A 26,790-nucleotide genomic window follows, 5' to 3' on the forward strand; every position below is an offset into this window, starting at 1 on the left:
TACTGTGACCTTTCGAAAATACTCCATTCTGTTTTTGTATTAAATCCAGTGTGCGGCCTGGTGGTTTCTAAGCGCAGTACAGCTACTAAACACACAAAGCTGTTATGTTTCCTGTGTGTTTTCTAATGCATTATACATGATTTCACAAGAAAGGGCTGCGCAGGAATGTGTTGTGGGTGTGCAGTTTGGCAACAGAAGTGACATTTTGTTGTTGATTTTTAACAATAAATGTGGTTTTGCCAGTTGTTTTAATTACATTGACTTTATTTTTTTGAATTAAAAGGGATCACAGCGGTGCATTTGTAAATGTCAGCATATAATTGTCCAGAAACAGCAAACTAAAACATTCCCACAGTTGGTGAGCATTGTATTTGTAGGGCATTGTGATACACAGGTTATCATTGTAGGTTCACCAGCTTACCAAGACACATTTTAGTGATGGCTAACAGATGTGGAAGATGTTTAGGTGACATTTCGAATTTGTAAAGCTGAGGTGTGTGGCGACATTGATATCATACTGTTTGTAACCATTGCATGTGTGTAGCTACATGTAGTGTAGCAAAAGTTTCATTGCTGCAGCTAGCAGATAACTTAGGTGTAAATCCATACATAGACACACAGCACAAGCAGTTGGATGAGTCATGAGAAGCCTCCGTAATGTCTTATCTATTTATACATTTTGAAAATCTGAGCTCAGGCACAGACATAAACAAGCATTTTATATTTAAAAGTGCACCCAGCAGCAGTGCTTCTTCATCAAGTGCAGTGGCTCATGTGGGGTGTTGTTGCAGGTTACAGGAGGTGTGCTGGTAGTGAACGTGTGGTGCAGCAGGCCAGTCTTGGCGACATGGTGAAGGTCCAGAAGTCCACTAGGAGGAAGAGCTCTCACTGTCCCCGCAGACTGGAGGTACTGGAAAAAACAACAACAATGCCTGGATGTTATTGTCCAGTCTCACTCCCTTCACTGTCAGATTGTGGAAAACACATTTCCTTTATGTTGATACCCAGCTCGGCCCCCACCCGTGCAATCTGTCATTTGAACAGCTGTAATGGTCAAACTGTACCTTCTTTGTGTCAGTGGAGATTCACTCTAATTTAAGGCTCTGCTGATGGGTATACAGTATATCCCACTTTGCACATTCCACATTATTAAAAAGCCTCTGTCTGGATGTCTCTATCTTAGTTTACCAGACACTTTGCTCTCTATAGGCACATGAAACCACTAATTTTTAACCACCCAGCTTAACCCGTGTAACACTTAAGTCACAATAGGTGCACGGAAAAACAGAACTCGACTCCCTGTCCCGGACCCCAGCGCTGTAGGCCCGAACATTTGTTTCTTTATTCGGGTCATTCACTTTATTTACTTACCAAATGCACAACAACTACAGAAGCAGTCGTCGTCATTAAAATTCTTGGTTCTCAGGCGCCCTCCAACAATACTAATTAAATATGTATAACAAGAAAATCGAACAAGTAAAAACAATCTGAGACATAAAATAGTGCAAGATAAAATACGGGGATAAAATATACCATAAATAAAATATGAAAGAATCTAAATTTGTGGTAGACAGTGATTGCAAGCGAATAAACACATGAATGTAGTGAAATGTTTGTGCATCATGAAAAGTATAAATACATATATATACAGAGTAAACAGCTAAGTGTATAAAAGATAAAAAACCTCTCATTGTGCCGAGGGAAATTACAGTGTGCCACAGCCTTTACCTGCACGAGGGGCTCAGAGATTGTGCTCAAACAACAGGCAATACAATGAAAGTAATTTGTATTGAGATAAATTCACATAATCATATTCTAGTAAGCACCTCGGAGGCTGCAGTTGCTCATTTAATGCATGCACTTTGTTCCGAAATTATTCATTACAGTCTGTCATGCAGTATTTGTTTTCAGCTAAGGATCATTATGAAAGTGATGAGATCATAGTGTGATGTAAGGTATCTTCCACTTCACAGTAACCAGTGCAGGGCCCGTTCAAAACGTGCCTGTTACGAATGGGCCGATCGCATGGCCTCTGGTATTGCGCTCATCCAAAGATCGTCATACTCAACATAGCAGCAACACACTAACCATGACATAGTTACGTCCTCTAGCAATGCTGCAGTATATGCGCTGGCAACGAAAGCGTTCATTCAGAGAGTTACATTGCTGATGTTTGAAAGGGTGACGTTTGCTACGATGCAACATCTCTCTGTTTGTTCTGAATGAACTGAGCAAGCATCAAAGATCGAGCTGAACCCAGCCTGCCATTCAGTGGTGTAACTGGATCTCCCCTCTCAATACACTACACAGTGTGTATAGAATGCATGACTAATAAATTTGCCCAAAGATCTTGAGAGCTCACACTCGTCATTGTACTTCCGTCCATCCTCAGCAATACACCTGCCAAGCGTGGGGTCGATCGGATGAATGGCTGTAGAGAAATTCGAAGGACAGATACACACAGATGTACACAGAGACACCCTCCCTTTTAGTCAGATATGGAAAATTAATCATGTTGAATAATCAATCGTAGCAATCATAATCTGCCCTGTTTAATCCTGATTTTACCTGTCTATTTTATTATTTGTTCCACCTTGTAGTTTTATTGAGAAGTAAGTGGAAATTAATGGCTAGTCCACCTACTCTAATCAGTATCCTCTCTCATACTTTGTGCTCAAACAATGAGGCATGAACAGTCGATATATTGACTGACTGATAAATTCATATGCTAACTAAATCGTGGCAGTCCCTGATGTTTCTTTTTACTTGTGCACTGGGCAAGAAGTTTTAGTTTATAATGGAATAGGTTCCATTTTATTTTCTATTTCCCCATCTCTTCACACTCTCCTGAAGAGCATGATTCACTTGTTGAGATGAAGGTGTTTGTGTTCAATGGCTGTAATGGTTTGAGTGTGTTGCACTGCATCGATGGGGTTCGCTGAGCGCGCGTAACATAATGTTCAGCGATATTATATGGTCGTTTGATCACGCCGTGGTATGCGCAGTGTGTTTGTGTCCAAGTGGCCCTCTCGTCCTGTGGTGATGTGCTGTAATGTGCCTGAACGCTGAAGTCATTTATCCCTCTTCAAGGGCAGCAGGGACACACGGAGTGAGGGAGACCGACACAGAGAGAAAATGAGGATAAATTGGTGGGTGGGAGAAGAGAGAAGATTGGGGACTTGGAGAGAAAGGAGGTCTGGTCAGGAGACACACTCACGCAGACAGATGTATGTGTGCGCACTGGAGGGTTTGTGTGGAGTCACTTATCTGCTGAAGGGTGGCTGTGTGCGACAAGGTTAATGTCCCCCCTAGAAAATCTCTGGGTGCTCAGGAGACATGACAACGACACACACATGCACACACACTCTCTCTGTCACCTGCTGTGACCCCACGTCCTGCCCAGCAATGTGCATTTGTCTTTCAGAAAGGGGTGACGACTGAGTTTTTCTTTTTTTGTGATGGGCTCTCTTCCCTGTTAGATGTATGACAGTATTTAGTTGTGACAAAGTTTCATTTATATTAAATTGAACTTATTAAGCGTTTTTGACTTTGGCGCCATCCAGTGGTAGTAGCAAGACAGCACACCCCACAGACAGCTTCCACCACCACCCACCCACAGATTCAACCCAGGGACAATGATAATATTTGACAGAAAGCAGCACATAGACTGCACCATTTCTTCACACATTTATGTCTCATTAAACAAACAAAGATGCTATAATGAAATAATAATCATAGACGAAGTACTTTTTGTTGATTTGTGTGCTGCTTTTTCTGTAGCTCATGTTCTCCTGTCTGTTTTGGTTCCACAGACTGGTGGTCAGACGGAGATGGAGGAGGTCCAGCCCCAGTCAGGCACCGAGCCTCCGCCACAGGAGGAGCCCCAAGGAGGAGATCTGTCCTCCGATGAAGCCCATCTCCAAACCTCTGCTTTAGTTTTGCCGTCGGAGAGCTTGGACCAGAAGGAAACTCAGATGGACGTCGAGGAAAAGGGAGACTCTGCTGCCCAGCTCCAGGCCAAGCCGCTGTGGAAGCCCATTCCCCCTCTGCTGCCCGAGCCCCGCAGCAGCAGCACATCTGAGACCAGGGACCAGAGCTGCCAGACTGAGGAGCAACTTCAGCAGACCAGCGCAGGCAGCCACGGTCATAACACAGGTGGGTGAGGATTTCTTTTCCTTTGCACTTCCTGCCACTTTGATTCATCCACCTACAGGCTGAAACTGTCTGTCAGGCTCCTGCGTAGCTTCACTGCCAGAGCATCAGAGTATGGCTGACTGTGTGCTCCAAATCAAATCAAATGGTGTGTGTGCCCCAGAGGAAGAAATGGAAACCAGAGGAGGTGCCGCATTTAGTGTGCACTGCTGGTTAGACTAACATGCAAAACATTTTGTGAAAGTTTTATCTGGAACTTATTTAATTGCACCAGCTCTAACATAACTATTGTCACGTTTTGCAGTTGTCTGTTTGAACTTGTGCACTGATAAAGTGAGAAAGAAAGTTGATGAAATTTTTTTTCTTATTTCCTTACATTTCACCGTTATAAACGTTGTAGTTTCAGTACAAGGCAGCATTTAGACACACATATGGAGGCCGCAGGATACACAAGCACAGAGTCTGACTACTGTTTGCAGCAACAATATAAAACTCCAACTTGCGATATAAAACTATCATCGAACGGCGGAAGTAGGAGTTTTGTTGTGTTGGGAAAAGACTGCGGTGCCCAAGGCTGGCCTCCACTTTGCTGCGATCCAAAAAACAGATGGCTACGATGTTCTGTTTCTTAAGCCTCGGTCAGACCAATGATTTGCGATGAGACAAAACCATTTTAGAACGTTGCAGAGAAAAGTTGCAGTGGCCGGTCTGAGCTCGACTCAAGCTGGCTGATGGGGCCACCTGCAACTCAGCTGATCAAATTGCGGTGGCTGGTTTTAGTAACCACCTCACCCGTTTTTACAGCCAGTTGACTTGTAGTGAAGTCCACTGGTCGAGTCAAAATGACCGCAGAGGGCATGTTCGCCTACTGCAGCAGGTGCAGCTTCTCCGCCGACCCTCGTTTTCCACTACAGTGTGCTGATGTCGGACGGTGGGTCATTGCTGCTGGAAGGATGCTTTCAAAAAAATTAGGTGGCTAATAATTTTGTAGTTTGAAGAAGTCATCTTAAGATGGTTATATGTGCAGTACTCCCAAACAGGGGCAGAGGTGTTTTTTCTTTGTTACTGCTCCTGTAGCTTATCCCCACCATCTGCAGTTGCTATCCTTCCCAGCTCGGCTGCCTGTTTCACCTGTAGAGACTGACCTCTAGTGGCATGTGCTGTGCACTACATACAGCATCTCAGCGTATCAGTGTAGTAGAATGAGGAGCATCTGTATTTCTGATGGTGCTGAAAATCATACCTTCTGGATTTCCAAATACCACATCGACTTAATGTCAGTGTTGTCCATTATGACATCCGCCAGAGTTTTGCTGAGAGCTGGAGGACGATTCTCTGTGCAGAAGAAACCCTGTACTGAGTGAGTAGGAATTTGGTCCTACCTAAAAAAGGAATTTGCTGGCTTAAAATTAGGCCACACTTATCTGTGTCTCTCAGGTTGATCTTCTGAAACCACAGGCTGCCTGTACTGCCAATTTTGTGTCATTCCTTCAGTTGACAGCCAGTGTGTTTTATGTTTGACCCTAAAGCCAAGCAAGCCATTGATATTGGATTATAAAATGTAATACATGGCTGCTAAAGCTGCCATTATGATGATGTAATGTTTTCTGCAGATTGCTGACAGGTTTGTTTCCTTCCTTGGCTGTCTGTGTTCCTCTCTGCTTTTCCTTCATCTTAGCCCTTCTTCTTCCTTTAAAGCTTTCCTTGAAAACAGACGTAGATATTTTGATTCAGATCTAAATACTATGAGTTAATTTCTAACATTGCCGCCAAAGAAAGAGTCGCACATTCCTCGCTAAAGGAAGCTGTTTGCATGAAACAACGCTCCTGATTGGCCGATCTTTGACCCTGTTGCGGGGGGGGTCGACCGGTCGCTGACCTGCCCCGCTGGGATTAAAGCAGTAGCAGTTTTCCTGGGAGAAGTGTGGGGGGATGGGAGCAGGGAAAACACATTCTGTCACACATCAATACATAATCTCCACCTCTGTCTCTGTCAGACCTGCTCACACAGTTGTCATTCACATTTCTAACTCTCTTTCTGTCTGCGTCTTTGTGAGTGTGTCAGTCTGTCTGCTGGTCTGTTTGCCTTCTGGCTGTCGCTTGCTCACCTACACACACACACACACACACACACACACACACACACACACACTGCCATGTTGCATGTCTAACCCTGTGGGTTTGTGTGCTTGTGTGTGCATTCAAGCACGGGGCCAGCAAGGCTTTAAACATGCAAAGTGTCTGTTTATAGTCTTGTTATCTGACCAGATGTAATTTAATCTTAGATAGAACAAAACGGCAAAGAAAATCTAACATTCTTTCTGGTGAAAAAAACAAAATTACCAAAAATGATTTAATATATATATATATATATATGTTGACATGACGAACAAAACACAACATTTTCCTGTGATTGATAATAGTGCATCTCAGCTTAAACATAAATTGTAGTTTGCGGGCTGTAATTGAAGTGCATCCTTCAAAACAACGAACAGTGGACATTTGTCACAGCTGGAAACACTGACGATGTTTAATTTGGGGCTTTGTCCCAGCCATCGCTGCTACAAAATGCTCTTTTTGTTGCGGCAAAATCATGTTCCCCTAGTCACCTTCTTTCACATCAATACAATGTGAGAAATTAGACTTAAGTGTTTGACGTGATTACAGGTTCTGTGGTGGTGTTTGTGAGTGTAATTGCTCTGCTCTTGTGGCTGTTTACTCCTCTCTGTGCACATGCCCATCACCATGCAAAGTTGACATAGCGTTGATGTAAAAATTAAGTCGCTGAAATAAAGAACATACATGAAAACAGGTAGAATGAGAGCACTTTGCCTCCGCACAATCCATCTTGGTTGTAGCCCCATGTGGGTCATGGAGCCACAGTCAGCTCACATTAATAATGCAGGAAGCATGGCCCCACTCCTGCTTTTTTATTTTTAATGTTTAAAGGTAAAGTAAAACTGTTTGGCACTCAGATCGATAAGTAAAAATAACACCCTAAAGGTGTATTTGTTGAATTTTTTTCTGTGTTTTCTGTTCCAGACAGATATGTGTTTTAGACTTATGTGGTGTTTTAGAAAGGCAGAATGAATTTGTTCTCTGCAGCATTTAATGCAGGATTGAAGATTCGACAAAAGACAAGCTGAACTGCTTTGTTTGGAAAATAGATGTCACAAAGATTTTTAAAATAAATCTCTGTTCTAAATAGCATACGTTGCACACGGCATATATCAGGGATGGGTATTGTGAGGATTTTATTGCTACTGCTACTCTTATGGTTTTTTTTGTTTGTTTTTTAAAAACATATTATTTAAAAAAAGAATAAATTCAGAATTGGATTAGTATAGCGTGGTTGCATATGATGTCATACATCAGTGCACTGTCCAGATGAATGGCAGGCACGATTACCAGCACTGCACAAATGCCTCTGATTTATGGTGTTCACGGCTGTTTCAGTTGATCAAATTAGAAAAAAAAAACACCAAAGGTCACTTAAAATCCTGAAAATTCACATGTTACAGCAGCTCAAACAGTTGAATGGCGAAAGAATACGCTGGGCAAGTAGGACCATTTTTTTTCGTGGGTCTTTGACAAGTCATGGAGAGGTTTTGAAATTTTGTCCATGAAAATGTGCGGGAACCTTGAGTCTAGAGAGAGTAAAGAGCACAGACATCAGTCAGCGTCTGTGCTCCTTCTTCTGCCAGCAGCAAGAATTGGCCAATTTTTAATAATTGAAATTTTGATCAGTGGCAAATTACAGTTTTCATTACAACTTGTTTGTTACAATTTGCTATTAGTCGAGCAAGCGCACTGTGCTTTTGTGAAACATAATGTTAGTGGCGGTGAATGAGAGACTGCGGACAGACCAGATTGAAGTATTTCTTTATGTATATGCTTGTTGAACAGGTGTATTGATATTGTATTGGCTTTTTCCTTGCAAAGGTTTTACTGCACCTACTTACAGTAATGACTTCACTCTGTGTAGCGTGTGTGTGTGTGTGTGTGTGTGTGTGTGTGTGTATGTGGAGCAGCCCCAACACACACAGAGCAGAGGAGAGGGTGTGACATGATAATACATTTCACTGAAACATTAAAAGGCACCATATGATAGCAGATTTTAGTACCCATCCTGACTGTATATAGCGCTAAATCGCATATTGCTATTGTAGACATTCCCCTGATGCTGTTATTGATTAGTACGGGTCACAGTGAGTGCAGTAGTGGGATATATTATAATTCCCAGATCAACACAGCTTTCAAACAACGAGCAATGTGACGGGTGAGATGTGATTTCCTCACTGCCCCTACAGTATTATTGTGGCAGTAAAATTGAAGACAGCATAAAAGCAGGTCAGTAAATCAAACAAAATATGAAATCCCTACCAGCGTCACTGTCGCTGTTCTCCAGCTGACCCTGCGCTCCCCGGTGATTGAGGTCGAGCAAAAGCAAAACGCTTTCCAATACACACTGGTGCATTTCCTCCTTGGTCACGTTCACGTTTTTGCCCGATAAAGTGGCACCGTGTGACACTCAAGCTGAAGTATCAGATGCTGCGCTGGCTCTGAACACTGTTGGAATAAGCACAAAAAATTTTGTCATCAGCATGACTCTGCCCCCCCCCCTCGCTGCATGTTTGCCAACAGTCTCACTTGAGCTGTTGTCCTCTGAACGAGCATCACACAGACTGAATTTGTAAGAAATGTTTTTCATTAATCTGTTAATGTCTGCGCCCTGTATTTCCTTTCTGATCACATCTTCGACCAAACTAAGAAAGCAGCAATGTTTTTAATGATGAACTTAAATTAAAAGGAGAAGACAGATGACCTGTTTTCTCATAGTCATCGTTGAGTGTGTGTGTGTGTGTGTGTGTGCGTGTGCGTGTGCGTGTGCATGCGTGTGTGTGTGTGTGTGTGTGTGTGTTAGCATGGCGGTAATGAGGTCAGAGTGAATCACTGTCTCATACAGACCCCATTGTGTGACTATGATTGTGCATGCCCTTTCAAGCACACTGCACTACACTTTGGTTCTTACCAGGTCCCCAGAATTCCCAGGTGATGGCGTATTTCTCCGAGACTGTCACACTCTGATGTAATTATATGCCGTCTTTGATGAAATGCAATCTCTCTCCTGCTCTCAAGGTCTCTGTGTGGAGCCCGGAGATCCTCCTCTGCTCCAGCAGCCTCTGCAGACCTCCAAGTCCGGGATTCAGCAGATAATTGAGTGCTTCCGTTCAGGTTGGTGTCTGAGTGTGTTTTCTTATTATTCGTTCAGTTTTTCCATTTATTATTATGATGCAGGCACGCGCAAGTGTTTTTCCAGATGAGAGAAATGAAGCTGTCTGTGTCTTTGTGCCATGCAATATTTAAAAATGTTTCATCAAGAAATTGAAAAGAAAGAAGGGTGTACAGGAAGTATTTGATGTGAAGCAATTTTTATTCTGAAAATTTTTTAGTAGTCTGTCACCGGCGGTCAATCACTTTCGTACTTCCTCTAGTGAACTTACAATGAACGACCAGACAACACAACAGTTGGTGTCTTGAGTGTTCCTGTATGTGTGCGACAGCAAGTCACACAGGTACGGTCATCTGTGTGAGTCACCCTGACAGTGCTTATGGCACGAAACGTGCATGTGTCAGTACACATGAGTCAAATATCTAACGAAGCATACAATACACACTGCTACACAGAGGACATGCGTATGAGTCACATATCCAACAAAGCACTGAATACTTCCATATAGACAAGTTGAACTGAAGTGAGTCAGCGTGCTGACGACAGTGATGGAAAAAGTGAGGCTGATGACAGCAGTGACACAAAAGTAGCACCTAATACAAAGGCAATAATCGTCTGAGTCCTTTGAAATGCCAGTGGGATTTATATTGGGATGGGGGGATTTACCTCACAGGTATTTTACACATCGTGGAATTTATCAGCTTCTTTGTTTCCTGCCTTCATTATTCTGTGGCTATGTTCTCTGTTAAAAGCTCCACTCCAGCCGGTGAGGAGATTTAAAAGTGGAGAGGTCACAGCATCATGCCACATCATATCCTCGGGGTGCGACACACGCAGTAAAATCTGATCTGCAGTTGCCAAAAGGCTCAATAGCAGGAACACTATCATAGAACATGGGATGATTGATTGATAGTGTCATACTCCATATCTCCCATGAGGTCAGAGAGTATATCCCATCCTTCAATAAACAGCCTTCTTTTTTGGTTATCATTCTTTCTCAAACAGTGAAAGGGTATGTGGTAAATAGCTGGACGTGATCTGTTACTATAGCAACCACACTTCCGTTCTAATATACGTGTCAAAGCGATAGCATGGATATTAGCATGGATAGCGACAGTGGTCACTCTAACAGAAGTTACACCAACAGGTTAATTAAACAACCTGATTTTAAATCCGTATTTTCTACGAAACAGGGCTTCCACGCTGCGGCCTTACTTGGGTAATCAGAGTTGAAAAATGGTGACATCTGGTTTAAACAGCTATTTTGAATTTTGAAAATCTCAGAAATTGATTCAGCATCCTCAATACCCCCCCTGTGACAGGTAGACTCTGTATAAGGCTAGTGACTGAAAATTCAGGTTTTTTTATTTATTTATTTGAGGTACAAATTTAGGCCAAAGCAAGTGTAATTTTAGAAAGATAGAAAGGTCAACTTGGGCTCAAATTGAAGCTTATCATCTTGGGAAGTTTTCTATGTACAAGTGAAGCAGTGATATTAAACACAAAGTGATGAAAAACAATCACTTTTGATGAGTCTTTGTCAAACGGACAGTTATTGTTTTTTGGGGGATGATGTATATGATATTTTGAAATAAAATGGCAGCAAGCCCCAGAATCCTATTTTGTTACTTTCCCCTTTGTGTCATGATACACCTTGCCAAATTTCATCCTTCCAGAAAAGGGGTTTTGGGCCCCCTGAGACCAAACGGTCCCAAATTCTGGGTGCACGTAATCAACTTGTGATGGCCCCAGGTATAGGCTAACAGGAAATAATAATGGGAAAAGGGGCTGGACCTGGACTTTATCTGTTACATAGCCTACTGTAGTCTGTAGATGTTAACCTTCCCATGTTACACAAACTCTGTGAAAACTTTTAAGTACACATCGCTGTGCTGCGTCCAAAAACCGAGGAAACAATCCCACTCAATGACGAAAGCCTGCCGTCTTGTTTTGCCTGTGACTCACACAACCCTACAGTGAATGTGTGCTGCATGTGTAGCCAGTAAAAAAATACAGTCCAAGGCAAATCCAGTCTGAACAGTCCACATCCATTATATCTGCAAAATACAAGGTGAAATGACTCACTAGCTCACAACGACCATTATCGGTTTTGCCGCTCAGACGCAAAGAGACATGAACTTGAAGAATGACATATGACCTGCAGCATCTAGTACAGTCTTATGTCGTCTTTCCCTTTAGCAATCTTCTTTTTTAAACTTTGAGCACAAAATTAAGTTATTAGTCAAAAAATATGTGGTGAACAGTGACTAACGCTAATTAACCACTCAGGAAATGACAATATGAGAATACATACTGTAAATGCATATAGTGTACAGACGATGAAATGATGAATGAAACATGTACATGGTATAAGTCTTGTACTTCTCCCCGCAATCACCGCAAGTAATCATCTCTGCTTTTCTTTGGCTTGCAGGCACGAGTCAGCTGAAGCACATGCTGCTGAGGGAGGTGGACACCATCTTTGAGTGTAAAGTGTGTCGCAGTCTGTTCAGAGGCCTGCCCAACCTCATCACGCACAAAGAGTACTACTGCCTATCACGGCTGCCGGAGCCCGACGGTTAGTGACACAGCGCATTAGGATGCAGACACACACACATATCCACACGTCTAGAATACTTAGACTTACTCGTAGTCCTACTCTCAAGAATCAAAGCACAGAATACAACATCAAAGACAAAACAAGCATGAACTTGATGATAAAATCAATAGGCAGAACAGGTAAGACACAATCTCCAGGAGCCAAGGCCAGAACTTTTGTGCATGCTGAGGACAGGCAAATGCAATCTTGTACAGATCACACAGACAAACAGAGACTCCTTGAACAAGGCGGGGATCAAACTGACTTGAGCTCAGCACCCATACACACAGTTTACTCAACACACACACACACACACACACACACACACACAAACGCATGCACAGAATCATAGATTACTTTAACATCTCCTCAGGCTTCTCCACATTTTACTCTCATATTCTGTCACTCCAAGGTTTCTTCTCTCTCTTCAACACCATCTGTCTCCTACTCATTATTCTCTTCTTATCTCCTCTGTCTGTACACGGTGCTTTTTCATTCCTTTGCACACAAACTCACATGCATATAGTAACACGTCCACGCCATCCATCATTTCCCTCACTCAAAGTGCAGTTTCTCCTCTGCTCTCCTCTCATATCAGTAAGGAAATTGACTTTGATCCAGCAGCATTTGTGTTTTATCTACTTCTCATTAGCCACAGCGTGTATCCACGTCTCTGTTCTTTGCTGCTTAGATGTGGTAGGAGACTCAGGGAAAGCATGAAGCCTTCAAGTGTTTTCTCCGTCCTGATTCAGCTCTCCTTTCCTCCTAAAAGAAAAATCAATGGAAACACAAACGGTCAATTATATTCTGCACAGTTTTATCCACTGCAATGATTGTTGTTGTAAAAAAGAACTTTGTTTCATCACAGTCTTCTCTCTGTTTGCGTGCAGTCTTAATTAAGTTGTTCCTTGGCTTAATTTTTCTCAAACAAGAGTCCATTATCAGTGGCTGAAAGTGTATCGTATTGTTATTTTGATAAACGACTTAATTGGTGTCTGTTTGTCACCATTGAGACGCTGGGTATTAATTGTGCGGTGACTGCATAAACAAAACAGTTTTTCTGTGAAACACTTAATTCTTCACCATCCGGCCCTGACAGTGGACCTATACAGTCTCCAGTGATGATTTGTGGTCCATTTTTAAAGTGCCCTAAAATTCAATTCCTCTCTCTCCATCTGCTCTTTATCTCCTGTTGTAAAGAATGGTGTGAAATACACTTGCGCGTTTACCTGAAGAAGAATATCCACATAAAGGAGGCTTTAGAGAGGCAAAATAACTGCATTCACTCTAAAAGAAAGCGCTGTGCGGGTAAGAATATGTGCCAAACCAAAAGTGCACAAACAGGAGACGTTTTGTAGCCAGAGACCTTCATCTTCCCTAAATGGAGTCACACAAACCCATCCACATGATGCCTCTTTTGTGGCCATTTTAGAACGGGGGGGGGGGGGGATGTCTCTTTTTATATTTTTGTGCTTTTATCTGATGCACAATTTGCCACAAGAAGAAGGCAGGCAGGGGTTCGGTGATGTGCTCAAAGACATTTTGAGAGGACACATACAGTAGGCTGCAGATTTGTGGTCTGTAAGGGTTGTCAAGTGATGACTTCACAACTAAATTAAATGATTGTATGATTAGGATAAACACCAAAATATATCCTTTTTTTTGGTTCATTATTTATTACTATTTAACATCAAGACTACAGCCTAGTTCAGAATGCCAGGCCAAATCTGTTTTTCACATAGCCAGATTAATTTTCAGAAGGTATGGAGAGCAAAAATCCACCTTCAATGGATTTTTTTTTTTTACAAATTAGATCAAAACCACATTTGGAGGTTGTTTGAAATGCGATTCCAATCAGATTTCTACGGATCCAACTCAGTCCGCGCACTCTGGCCGCCGGAATTAGATTTCAAACTGTCTTTTGTGTCACTTGCAATGTGACAAACAACAACAGCGTCAAATCCAAAGTGATGGAGGATAGCATGGAGAATAATGGAGATAATAATAATAATAATAATAATAATACATTTAATTTAAAGGCGCCTTTCTCACACTCAAGGACACTGTACAATAAATTAAAAAAAAATACATATAAACTCAGTTCAACTTTTAGAATGCAGCAGCGCGCACCGCATGTCATGTGACAGGAGCCAACCAATCACAGCTGATGGATATCTTTCCTTTCATCCGTAAATATCAGTCTGTGATAAATACGGAGAAGAAGTTGATCATTTTTGTGCAGAGCTGTCAGAGCTCAACATCTGTCCCACAGACAATAGGCCTACACGCAAACAGTGCCTGAGAGAAGATCAGCTCTGCACTCAGGATTTCAGGTGAATAGGCTATGATAAAGAACTTGTTGAGGTTGCCACACTCTTGAAAGCTGGTGCAGAAAAGACAAGTAGCACCCAGCTCATGACCTCACGTTTTCCAGGCTTTTAAAGACTCAGCACATGTGCGGCCCCTTAGCTGGTGGAAAAAGTTAGCTTTTATTTATTCAAATATATTTTCTTTATTCCTGTAAAAACTTTCAAACAGTTTGTAAAATCAGGGATAGCTTGCTGGATGTTGTAAAACACCAACTAAGTTCAAGCACTTGTCCTTCTAGTTTTAAATGATTTCAATTATTTTTTTGGATTGTCCTTTTATAGGTTCGTCAGGTGACGACAGACAGAGTGTAGCCATGAAGGATTTATTGGACGCCATATATCCCAGAGTCCCAGACTACGTGGTCAGACTGGAGCCCATTCAAACCACTACCAAGGCCGTGTTCCAGTACCTCACCACAGAGGAGGAGCTGGCCAGATATCCATCGCACACACCAAGGTAGGTGGTGTACACTGGTGGATTAGAGTGTGCTGTAACTTTTAAAATGTAATTTATTAGGTTGTGTGGTTGTTCGTAGAGGAACACAACACAAATCCTGGTTCAATCAATCAATCAATCAATTTTATTTTGTACAGCCCAATATCACAAATCACAATTTGCCTCACAGGGCTTTACAGCATACGACATCCCTCTGTCCTTATGACCCTCGCAGCGGATAAGGAAAAACTCCCCCCAAAAAAACCCTTTAACGGGGAAAAAAAACGGTAGAAACCTCAGGAAGAGCAACTGAGGAGGGATCCCTCTTCCAGGACGGACAGACGTGCAATAGATGTCGTACAGAACAGATCAGCATAACAAATTAACAGTAATTCAACAGTGGTTGCGCAGTATGGTTTCTTTAGACGTGACTTCTTGTCTTGTGAGACCCTCATTGTTTGTCTCAACGTTCCTCACAGTGCCAGAGAAAGTCCTGTAGCATGGGAAGGCGAACAAGTGGAGGGTGTGGACACCAACCAGACAAGCCAGCCGGGAGGATCAGAGAACCACAGCAGCCCGGGACACAATCAGGGACAGAGGAGATGGGAGGCTGAGGAGGAGGCTAAAGATGAGCAGCCACAGCATGAAGATGAGGGTTCCACTAGTGGGGTAGGTGACCAGGCGCAGTAAAGGCAGCGTGCTTGGACTAAATGTACAACAAGTGTCATTGCTAGGACGTGTCGCATAGTTATCCACATTGCCTCGTTTAATATAGTCAGTTGTTTACTCCTGTCTTTGCTGTCTCCCTCCCATCCAGGTTGAGGACGTGACAATCTCCTGTTGTCTGTGCGGTCAGGACTTCAACTCACGCCGGAGCATCAGACGCCACTGCCGCAAAATGCACCAGACCAAACTGGAAGAGCTTCGAAAGTTCACAGAGACACGTACAGTGCCCACAAGCCTGCTCTCTATGGTGAAAGGTAAGAGGTCAATCAAATTACAATGAAAAACTACAAAAATGATTGAATGTGGTGATTTCAAAATATTCGTCAGAATTACAAGATATTGTTTTGTGTTTAATTTTTTTTCATAGAAATCATTTTAATTTTAGCTTTCAAAGGAAACACATGAAATAATAACCCTTGTTTTTGTTGCTGCAGGTCGGCCAAGGACTCTCAGCACACCGACTGGAAAATCCTGCCCAGTGTGCCTCAAAACCTTCGCCACCAAAGCCAACGTACGCCGTCACTTTGACGAGGTGCATCGCGGTCTACGGAGGGACACCATCACACCCAGCATTGCCTCGCGGCCTGGCCAGCCCTTCTCTCTGGAGGTCACACCCCCCAGGAAGAGCAACAATGCCTCTCCAACCCGCGCCCCCAACTCCAAGCCCACCCCTGTGAACACTAAACCGACGCCTTCAAACCAAAACCAGCCCAAACCTCAGAGTCCGGCCTCGAACTCTCAACAGGCAACCACAGCCTCGTGTCGCTGCACGCTCTGCAAGAGGAACTACAGCTCGCAGGTTTGTTTGTTGGCAGCAAGATATACACTCAGTTGTTTCTTAGAGACTGGGAGTCACAATGACTATGAAGATGTGCCTCATACAGCCCCACTTCAAAACTCCCCCTTTAAATTGGACTAATCATGTTTATTCTAAAGGAGGAAAATTAATTAATTGATGTTGATTTTTTTCTGTGTATTTCAGCTCATGTTGAAGAGACACATGCGTATTGTCCACAAAATATACAGCATCAAAAGTAACAGGCCCTCTACCACTCCAGCCCCCTCTACTCCGGCACCGACTCCTAACAGTACTAACGTAGGCACAAGCAACAGTGTCAGAGTAAAAGAGGAAGCAGTGGAGCACTCAGAAGAAGAAGACGATGATGAGGAGGAGGAGGATATTGACAGCAGTCCAGCCCCGTCACCCAGTGACAGCACTGGGACAGCTAAAGGTGTTCCTGTGGCACAAAGCCCCATGAAGGTGAAGGAGGAGGAGGCCCCATCAAGCCCGAAGATGACGGCATCCTTTCCACCGTCATCCTCGCGCGGTGGCAACATGTGTAGCGGGAGCCTGCCTGCCAAAATGACCAAATTGTCAGTTGGTTTTGACTTCAAGCAGCTCTTCTGCAAACTGTGCAAGCGACAGTTCAGCTCACGTCAGAACTTGACAAAGCACATTGAGCTGCACACAGACGGCAACGACATCTTCATTAAGTTCTACCGCTGCCCTCTCTGCCGCTACGAGTCACGCCGCAAACGCGACGTCCTGCGCCATGTGACTGTGGTCCACAAGAAGTCGTCTGCCTACCTCGCCAAGATCATGCCCAAACTGGAGAGCAGGGCGGTGAAGAGGCTAGCTGAGGTAGTCCTCAACAGTTCCACCCCCACCAAGAGGACAAGTAGCGTCGCCAAAGAGGAAGTGAACGGACGTCACGCTTCTTCATCCTCCTCTTCCTCTTCTCCCTCACCTCCTATCACTCGCAAGCAAGAGTGCCCCACATCTGCCCCAACCACCTTATCAGCCACCTCCTCCTCGGCCCCGCCTCCTGCTGCTGTCACTCGGAAACAGCTGGACCTCTCGTCACCAGCTTTCATCCCGTCCCCTCCTGTCACCCGCAAGCAGGAGAGACAGCAGACCCACCCGCCTCGTCCCATCAGCCCCCCGCTGACCCGCCGCAGTGAAAAACACACACATCAACGCAACTCCTCCTCCACCACCACCAGCTCGGCCAGCAATCAAACCCCACACACCCGACGACACGACACTCAGTCGGAGAGCAGCGGCACGGGGTCATCGTCCTCCACTGAAGTCAGAGTGACCAAGAACTTCTCCCTGCACGCCTGCGACCAGTGTGGACGAGCCTTTGCCAAGAAGGTATTGGATTTTCAATTACTGACATAAATTTCTCCTTTTTTTTAAAAGAAACACCTTGTAGACTTTTTCCCAGTGAGAAATAACATCACTTGTCACTAAACTTTAAAGGTACACTTCATCCCAAAATAAAAACATATATTTTATCTCTTACCTGTACTGCTACGTATTAATCCAGGCCTTATCCGCACTAATCCATTTTCACTTCAAAATGCAAAACTATTGTTGCATATATACCTATATACCTGTCTCCGCACTACTCTGGCATTTTGGAACATACATTCAGGTCCATATATATTTTAGCTGTGTACCAAAACATATCCAAGATACAGTTATATAATCAGTATCGGCTTAAATTGCAGACTCTCAGCTTTAATTGAAGGGTATTCACACCCAAATTGGAGGAAGGGTTTAGGAATTACAGCTCTTTAATATGTAGTCGCCTCCTTTTTATGTGACCAAAAGTAATTGGACAATTAACTCAAAAGCTGTTTCATGGGCTGCATGGGCTATTCCATCTTTAATCCATCATCAGTTAAGCAGGTAAAAGGTCTGGAGTTGATTCCAGGTGTGGCATTTGTATTTGGAAGCTGTTGCTGTGAACCCACAACATGCAGTCAAGGGAGCTCTCAATGGAAGTGAAACAGACCATCCTTAGGCTGAAAAAAGAAGAAGATATCCATCAGAGACATAGCGGAAATGTCAGGAGTGGCCAAATCAACAGTTTTGTACATTCTGAGAAAAAAGAGCACAGTGGTGTGCTCAGGAACTCAAAAAGGCCTGGACATCCATGGAAGACACCAGTGGTTGATAATCGCAGGATCCTTTCCATGGTGAAGAAAAAACCCTTCCAGCCACGTGAAGAACACTCTCCAGGAAGTAGGTGCATCAGTATCTAAGTCTACCATAAAGAGAAGACGTCATGAGAGCAAATACAGAGGGTTCACCACAAGGTGCAAACCATTAATCAGCCTCAGAAATTGAAAGGCCAGATTAGACTTTGTCAAAAAACGTCTAAAGAAGCCAACCCAGTACTGAAACAGCATTCTTTGGACAGATGAAACTAAGATCAACCTGTACCAGAAAGAAGGCTTGAAAGGGCACGTGACCCAAAGCACATCTTCTGTAAAACATGGTTGAGGCAGTGTGATAACATGGGCATGCATGGCTTCCAATGGCACTGGGTCACTAGTGTTTATTGATGATGTGACAGAAGATGGAAGCAGCAGGATGAATTCTGAAGTGTATGGGGATATACTTTCTGCTCAGATTCAGCCAAATGCAGCAACGTTGATTGGACGGCGCTTCACAGTACAGATGGACAATGACCCCAAACAAACTGCAAAAGCAACCCAGGAGTTTTTTTTAAGACAAAGAAGTGGAATATTCTGCAATGGCCGAGTCAGTCACCAGATCTCAACCCGATTTAGCATGCATTTCACTTGCTTAAGACAAAACTTAAGGCAGAAAGACCTACAAACAAACAACAACTGAAGACAGCTGCAGCAAAGGCCTGGCAAAGCATCACAAAGGAGGAAACCCAGCGTTTGGTGATGTCCATGAGTTCCAGACTTCAGGCGGTCATTGCCTGCAAATGATTCTCAACAAAGTATTAAAAAACAAACATTTTATTTATGACAATGTTAATTTGTGCAGTTACTTTTGAGCCCCTGAAATGAGGAGACTTTGTAGAAAATGGTCGCAATTCCTACACGTTTCATAGGATATTTTTATTCAACCCCTTGAATTAAATCTGAAAGTCTGCACATCTCAGTTGTTTCATTTTAAATCCAATGTGGTGGCGAGCAGAGCCCAAATCATGAAAATTGTGCCACTGTCTAAATATTTCTTGGCCTAACTGTATGTTTTGTGATTTTATTTTTAATGACGGTCCTTTCTAATTGCCCCAGGTTTCTTCGGCGATGGATAATGCTCCTGTTACTGCTCTAATATGTTGCCGTATTTGCTTTGTAGCAACTTGATATTGGCCAAAGAGATGTCTGCCTTCTCTCAAATATAATCGAACTAGATGGCACTCAGCTTGGGGTGCTTGATGCGCTAAAAAAATTGGCCATTGTTATTTTAAAGCTGTCTCAACTAGTCGTTTAACTCCATATTATGAAACTAACCCTCTGCAGCATGCATCTGTGTACTGTGTATGGATTTATTCAAAGTGAATGATCTTCTCTTTCAATTTTTTTGCCAGCTGTACCTAGAGTCTCACAAGCGAAGTCACCGTAATGCAGCGACGGCAGCAGCCAGCCGGAGGAAAGGAGTCAGCACCCGCTCCAAATCCCTGGTCTGGTGAAACACACATACTGTAAGAACACAAGAGGTTTTACCTGCTGTACAAGGACTCTGCTGCTTCATCGCTGTCTGTTTGTCCTCCTCTCATTCCTTTTTTCTCTGGATTTCCTCCTGCCTTGTTTTCTCTCTCTGCGAATACTGCTGCTGTTGTGTATTCAGAAACCACAAAGTGTGTGTGTACTCGAGCAACTTAGTGAATGTCTGCGTGTGCGAGTTTGCTTGTGATACACGGATTTCCTCTGCAGCGAGAGTGGTGTGTGTTTATGTTTGTGTAGAAGACCATTCCCCAGGGCAAAGATAAGACACCACAATGATTCTGCAGGCTTTAATTGACCGCTAAGCACGTTCACCAGCTGTTTCCTGCGTTCTTCCTCTCGCTCTATTTCTCCTTGTATCAGTCTGCTCATTAGAAATCTTCCCTTTTGTCTAATTGCCACTTTTTTATGCATCTTTCCTTTCTTCTCTTGATCTTCCCCCTTACTCTCTATTCTCTCTCTCTTTTTGTTCTCCTCTTTCCTTCTTCTCCATCTTCTCTCTTCTTCTTCTTTTTCTCTCTTTGCTCACAGTCCACCAGGGATAACGGACAAGCGAGCCTCTAACAATGAAGAAGTGAATCAAAACGTTCAATTGGGAATATAATAGATGAACGGAACGAGCACGGTGCAGAGATGAAGGAAACAAACCAAGAAAGGAACAATGGAGCACGACAGAGGAGTGAAGTACAAAGGATTTCCACCTTTTGCTTACGAACCACATATATTGTTGGAATCTGACATTGTTTGTTTGTATAGTTTCATTATGAAGCCAGCCAGCTTGCTGGACGGTGGCGCTGCTATCCACTGAGAGACTGTAGGAACGGAAGAATAACCACCACTGCATTCATCTATATTTACTTACAACTGCATGTAAGTATAGATCCAAATGCAGATGGCTGATTCGTACTGCTTTGCTCTTATAAGCAAAAGGATGAAGGTACACTATGGAAGTGTGTGCTTGTGTGTGTGCGTGTGTTTGCGGGTGTGCGAGCATTTGTGAGAAAGACATGGAATCCGGACTGGATCCACAGAAAAAAGACTGGAAACTTTTTTTTTTTTTTTTTTGTAGAAAGCATAATTTGATTGGACCCTCGCAGTCCCACACAGATATTCAAAACATATTTGGGTCCTTGGCTGTAAGCATTTTATTCCTTTTCTGTATATTCACACCTTACTTAGTGTTTCTAGGGTGTTTACAAGTTGATATATTCAAGACCACTTGACAGTTCAATGCTACAGCAGATAACAGATGATACATTTTTTCCTTCACTTGCATTTTCTTAACATGATTCCACTGATAGTTGGAGCACAGTTGCTTCCTGCTATCTAAAGGCACACACACACCAAACCGACAGCAGAGAACTAGTAGCCATGAAGGCCAAGTGTTGCGTCGCCTGATGTTGCCTGTGTCTCGGCCAAAAAGTTGCCAACCAGTACATTCGTTCTGCGCCTGTATGAGAGGCAGTAATTCTCCATACCAGTCGGCGGCGTATTTGTCATTCAAAAAGGGAAACCAGAAGTTTGACTGGATGTATTGAAGAAGCTAGTTAGGCAGTTAGCACATTAACAACACAACCTGATGTTGAAAGAACAAAGGATATTTACTGTGTGCCAGCGAACAATAACAAACAGCTATAAACCGTTTCTACTAAAGAGCACAATCGCTAAAACAGTAATCTTACCTAATACAAGACTTCAGTTGTTTACTTTCCTCACTTCTGTGTTTCTTCTCATACACTGAGCTCAACTGCCAAACAGAGTGATTTATTCACCAACCATCTCTGACACCAACTCAATATGTTGAATCAGCCACAGAAAAGACAGTAAGGGCCGACTAGTGCCAGCGGTGCACAAGATGCTGCGAAAAGTAGGGCGACGGACGGCCTGACGTTTATCAAAGGCTGACTGTTGGCTTGGTGTGTCAGGGGCCCTGCAGAGCCATTTCCACCTATCATTCTTCATAAGATTAGCTGCCTGCCTTACAGTTGAAAACTACCTTTATGTTCTCATGTAAATGTTGCGACTGAGAGTTGTAATATTATTCATGTACGAAGTCTATAGACTGATTAATTTGTATCTGCTCTACAGTGACCAACAGCAGCTTGGGTAAATTGTTCATTAATTACAGGGTACAGACACAGTAAGGGAAGCCCTGAAGTATATGTTTTAGTTTTCCTTGAAAATTGTGTGTTTGCTTTTTTAGAAAACAACCGAAAAACTGTTATCAATTTCCAGAGATCAATTCTGTTTTCTTCACGTGTTGCTGTTAAGTTCTGCCTTTTATGTGTGACTGCATGTAAACAAACCATTAGTTAAGGGTGTGTCCTTCACTCTGATCATATCCTGGTTTACCTCCATGTATTAGCTGACTTATTTGTCCCAGTAATCGCCTGGTTGTAAGAAAGCAGTCAAGCTTTGTGAGGCAAGACCTCAATGAGAGACTGTTTATACCTGGTATTAACATACGCTCCAGTGATCCCAACACAAGTGGACAGCCGAGACACTTTGCCGTTCACACCTGTGTCTGTCTTGTGTCTTCAGTTGACTGCTTGTTCAGATTTCATTACTGCCCTGCACGCAGCTATTAAATCTGTACTCTCAACACTCATGTTAGCTTCTGTCGGTACAGATGGAGATATCGCTGTCAGCAGAAATAATGGACGTTCATTAATCACTTCATCTAACTTTTGGAAAAATGGGCAAGTTAGAGACTGCTGTCACCAAAATAGCCACCACGTCCTGCATTAATGACATAGTCATCGTCGGGGATGTATTAGGATACATTTGTGTTCGGCCCTGATCACACAGAAAGTGTTTTAGCAGCTGGAGGCGCCTATTTGTAATAATTTTTAATGAGAATGAAGCTTTTTGCTTGCAGTTTTTGCGTTGCGACGTTCCTCGCGTGTCTGCCCTCTAAGCGCCTGATGAACTTCAACACAAAGCAGAAAAACGCTCCACATCTCTTTTTTCGTCACATTTTTTTCCATTATCCAATCAGATGATTTGAGAGGCGGGCCTTCTGTGGTGGTCACGACAACAAGTTTACAGTTGGTAAACAATGGAGGAGAAACTGGTGGTAGCAATTGCTGGATACCCAGAGCTATACGGCCTGACAGCAGACAGCAGGTTGTCAAACTGCCCCAGAGTCATCATTGAGGGGAAGCTCCTGGACCAACTGGTGGTACTCCCCGTGATCCACCCTCTTTTTTAGGGTCTCATGTACCCACACAGATCTGTTTCCCTGTGCCCAACAAACTATTTACTGACAGCCTCTCACCCTCAACCAGAGCTACAGCAGGTACCCTCTGCCTCAAAACTAGATGCTAATTACTGTCAAATACCTAAAACAGAATGATTACACAGGTAGGTTAAAATAAGGAGGTGAGTCCGTGGTTGCCTGGCAACAATACAAAGGTGCAGCAAGGGCTTTTTATCACAAGTGGCGGCCAATTAAAACAATAAGGCAGTGCAGCGTGTTTCGTGCTTTTCACCTCCATGTGTGAACGGATAACCCAAGTCGATGTTAACACCAGGTATAAACAGGTCCAAAGAAATCAGTCTGTGAACTGAGGGAGTCTTGTTCTGAAATGAGACAACCATTTTGGGACAAAAAGTGACACAGAATAACCAAAATCCGATAAATGGCACTAAGTATGATGATTTGAAACGATGCCAGGTGCCACGAGCAAAACATTCAACCTATCAAATTAATACCCTATTACCACCTATGGTTAATCACTTGTGTGAGAATTTAATTTTCAGAGAGCAGGAAAAGTGGGACTGCACATATTATAAAGGAGTAAAGTGTGTTTGAACAGGTTGATGTTACAGTAACAGCCACAACACATCAGATATCAGAAACCATTAACTGGAAGAATTGCTTTTCTGTGTTCGGTGAAGTATCGTTGACCACCGTCATCTCGCTTGTCGCTCAGCGGTAGCTGACCCTAGATAATATGTTGACATGTCAGCTGTAGTGCCTCAGCAGCAGGTGTAACAGGATTGAGTCAACACCGGCTGTTTGTGAATTTGTGGTGCTATTCTTGATTATGACGGGCCAAAATGTGGGAGCTGGGGAAAAGAGAAAGCAACACGCCCTGGCAAGCTGAACAGTTCTGTTCTCTGAACTTAAAAGTTTACATTAAACTTTTCGTTCCATTAAGAAAAAAGCCAGGAGTCATTCATGTAAACCTTGTTAACTTTTGTTTTGTGCTCAAACTTAAGGGGGCTGCGTTTCTTTAACGACAGCAACAGGTACCCCGAGGTAGTCTTTGAAACACTGGCACACGAGTTGGGAGGAAAGTGCTTGAGGAAGACCAAATGTAGATATGTCTTAATGTTCAAACAGAAAGCCATGAAATGGAACAAAACCAGATAGGAAAGACCAAACTTTATTTTTATAAGTGAAAACGCTACCGTGACAAGGTCTTGAGAACATGTATATATGGAATTATCCTGCACGGATGGTATAAATAATAGTTATAATAGTCACAATAGTTATTGACTTATACTTAACTGTTGATTGACCATACGCTTCGAACATGTCCAACTAGTTACCGCTGTGTCACTGTTTAATACTGAGGCAAGTTTGTTCCACGATTAGTTGTCTTTTTTGTATCTCATTCCTTTTTGAAGGAGGTTTTTGTTGGAATGTGTCAAGACGAGAACAGAAATCAAACCTCAAAAGACTTGTCTTTTTTTTGTTTTGTCATTTTCTTTCCTCATCAGCTGTAATATGTTATTAAGCTCACCTTCTAGAGATCTTGAGAAGAGTTAGAGAAGCCTTTCAAATGTGACAAGAATGTTAAAACCAACCACTTAATAAATAAAAATGTACTGCTTCAAACCTCACTGGGGAGTTTTGCGTGGCTTTTTTGTCCTCAGATATGAGTCATATACTTCCATCAATCACGTTTGTTTACTGCGTTTTGCAGAGAGGAGATTTCATTTGCTTTCTCAGGAATTGCATCCGTGGGCATTAACATTTTTGCTTTTCTTATTTGAGATTTCTAGTTTCCATTTTCACACTATTTCCTGTGCTGCAATACATCAACTGTGTCGACGTCTCAGAGTGGCACAGGGATTTATGTCACTGACGTCAGTAAGAGACAACGTTTCAGCGCAGATCGCCTCAGAAACAGCTGAAAAACACACACTTGTATGAGATAATGTGCAATTTGAAAGGATCTGAAGGAAAATAACAATGTCAGAGTCATTTCTGCTTTGGCTTTGAGAATATAAATGTGTAGCAGAAAGTCTGGTTCACAAAGTGGAGCTGTGGGAAAAGATAATCAACTCTAAGGTCAAAGGTTACCTTAATTTACGTCTGTGCTGGGCTATGTCAATGTTTTATACATACACACGTTGCTGTGTACCATGGAGCACTGAGATTTATCACAAAGCTCTTACTCACTGTTGCTCTCTGTATGCACGGGTTGGACGGTCTGTCTTGTCCACCCACCGACTCAACCATTGGCACATTCTTATTTATGATGCTAGTCTTGGTCTGCTAACTTCTTACCTACAGATCTACTGCCTGCACAAAATTATAGGAAGTTATTGTCTTCGCTCTCAGAACTTATTCTTGTAAAGTCTGTACTGAACTGGGGAAAAGGTGTGTAAGTGTGCTGCTCCCTCGGCTTAGAATCAGTCGCAACTTTACCTAAGTATTCGGGAGCTTGTCTCATTGGACAGATTGGAAGTTTTTAAATGACTCTGAAGAAGTCACATCTTGTAGATGTTTTGAATGATAGCAGAATGTTTTGATGTCTAATACTTTATGTAAATTGTTCCGTGTTCATTTTAAATCAATCCATGTTTCAACCTGCTCTCACTCCCAACTCATCAAATACCAATGCTTAGCCAGTGGCCCGAGGCGTCTGATACCGAGGCAGCCTTTAGCAGCGGTATAAGATACACCAGATGGCGGCATTTTCTGACACTCTGAGCAACTGTCGTAGGATTAAAAGCAAAATCGTCCATACTGTAAAAGTGGGAAACAAACTCCTGACTTTCACCCGGCAGACTGCTGTTCATGTCCTGTGTGACAGGAAAAGTCAAAGGAGTTATTTTAAGCAACAACGTAGTGTCCCATTATGTGTCGCATACTTTGCTAACCATGTATGTGACATTTGCTATGTGATGTTATGTTAGCAACATACTTTCAGATCTGAACTGAACTGAAGAAGCTTCTTGGATGAGAAGGCGAAACGTCTTCAAGAAACGCAAGCAAGTCCAGTTTCCTACGATAAAGCACTTATGGGTTTTGGCCCTTGTTTTTCTGATCTGTCTCTCCCAAGTTCTCCAGCTTTATAGAAGTGCAGTGATAAATAAGTTGAGTAACCCTTTAACCACCAAGAGGTGGTAAACTTCCTTACAGATATGACTAACTTCAAAGGAACCTAAAGAAGTGAATGAATCTGTATTTTACTGGGGACCTGCAAGGACCCCTGATGGTTAAGGTGAGGCTGTTTTAATTAACCGTATATATATTGTCATAATGTATCTTATTTTATCCATCCATCCATCCATCCATTTTCATCCACTTATCCAGGGCCAGGTCACGGGGGCAGCAGGCCAAGCAAAGCACCCCAGACGTCCTTCTCCCCAGCAATACGTTCAAGCTCCTCCTGGGGGACTCGAGGTGTTCCCAGGCCAGATGAGATACGTAATCCCTCCAGCGTGTTCTGGGTCTACCCCTAGGCCTCCGAGCAGTGGGACATGCCAGGAACACCTCCAGTAGGAGGCGCCCAGGAGGCATCCTGATCAGATTATAAAATCG

At 43.0% G+C, this 26,790-nt stretch overlaps 1 protein-coding gene across 1 annotated transcript; it reads left to right on the top strand.

The window, feature by feature from the left end:
- Positions 1 to 795: 795 nt before the first annotated feature.
- znf800b (zinc finger protein 800b) lies at positions 796 to 24,854 on the top strand. Its single transcript, XM_049566933.1, has 11 exons — positions 796 to 907; positions 3,813 to 4,155; positions 9,292 to 9,387; positions 11,820 to 11,963; positions 14,636 to 14,810; positions 15,269 to 15,458; positions 15,607 to 15,769; positions 15,950 to 16,314; positions 16,498 to 17,670; positions 19,874 to 19,987; positions 20,541 to 24,854. Exons 1-10 carry the CDS (start codon positions 848 to 850, stop codon positions 19,973 to 19,975), a joined length of 2,811 nt encoding a protein of 936 aa, XP_049422890.1. The 5' UTR covers positions 796 to 847; the 3' UTR covers positions 19,976 to 19,987; positions 20,541 to 24,854.
- Positions 24,855 to 26,790: the final 1,936 nt, after the last annotated feature.

Source organism: Epinephelus fuscoguttatus, linkage group LG22, assembly GCF_011397635.1.
Source record: "Epinephelus fuscoguttatus linkage group LG22, E.fuscoguttatus.final_Chr_v1".
NCBI lineage: Eukaryota > Metazoa > Chordata > Actinopteri > Perciformes > Serranidae > Epinephelus > Epinephelus fuscoguttatus.

What these genes read in the sequence shown, in the direction of transcription:
- znf800b (XM_049566933.1), top strand. Translation starts at nt 848, where the DNA reads ATGGTGAAGGTCCAGAAGTCCACTAGGAGGAAGAGCTCTCACTGTCCC. An exon ending in AATTGAGTGCTTCCGTTCAG is followed by an intron (nt 9,388 to 11,819) that starts GTTGGTGTCTGA and finishes TTTGGCTTGCAG; the next exon opens with GCACGAGTCAGCTGAAGCAC. An exon ending in CCTGCTCTCTATGGTGAAAG is followed by an intron (nt 15,770 to 15,949) that starts GTAAGAGGTCAA and finishes TTGTTGCTGCAG; the next exon opens with GTCGGCCAAGGACTCTCAGC.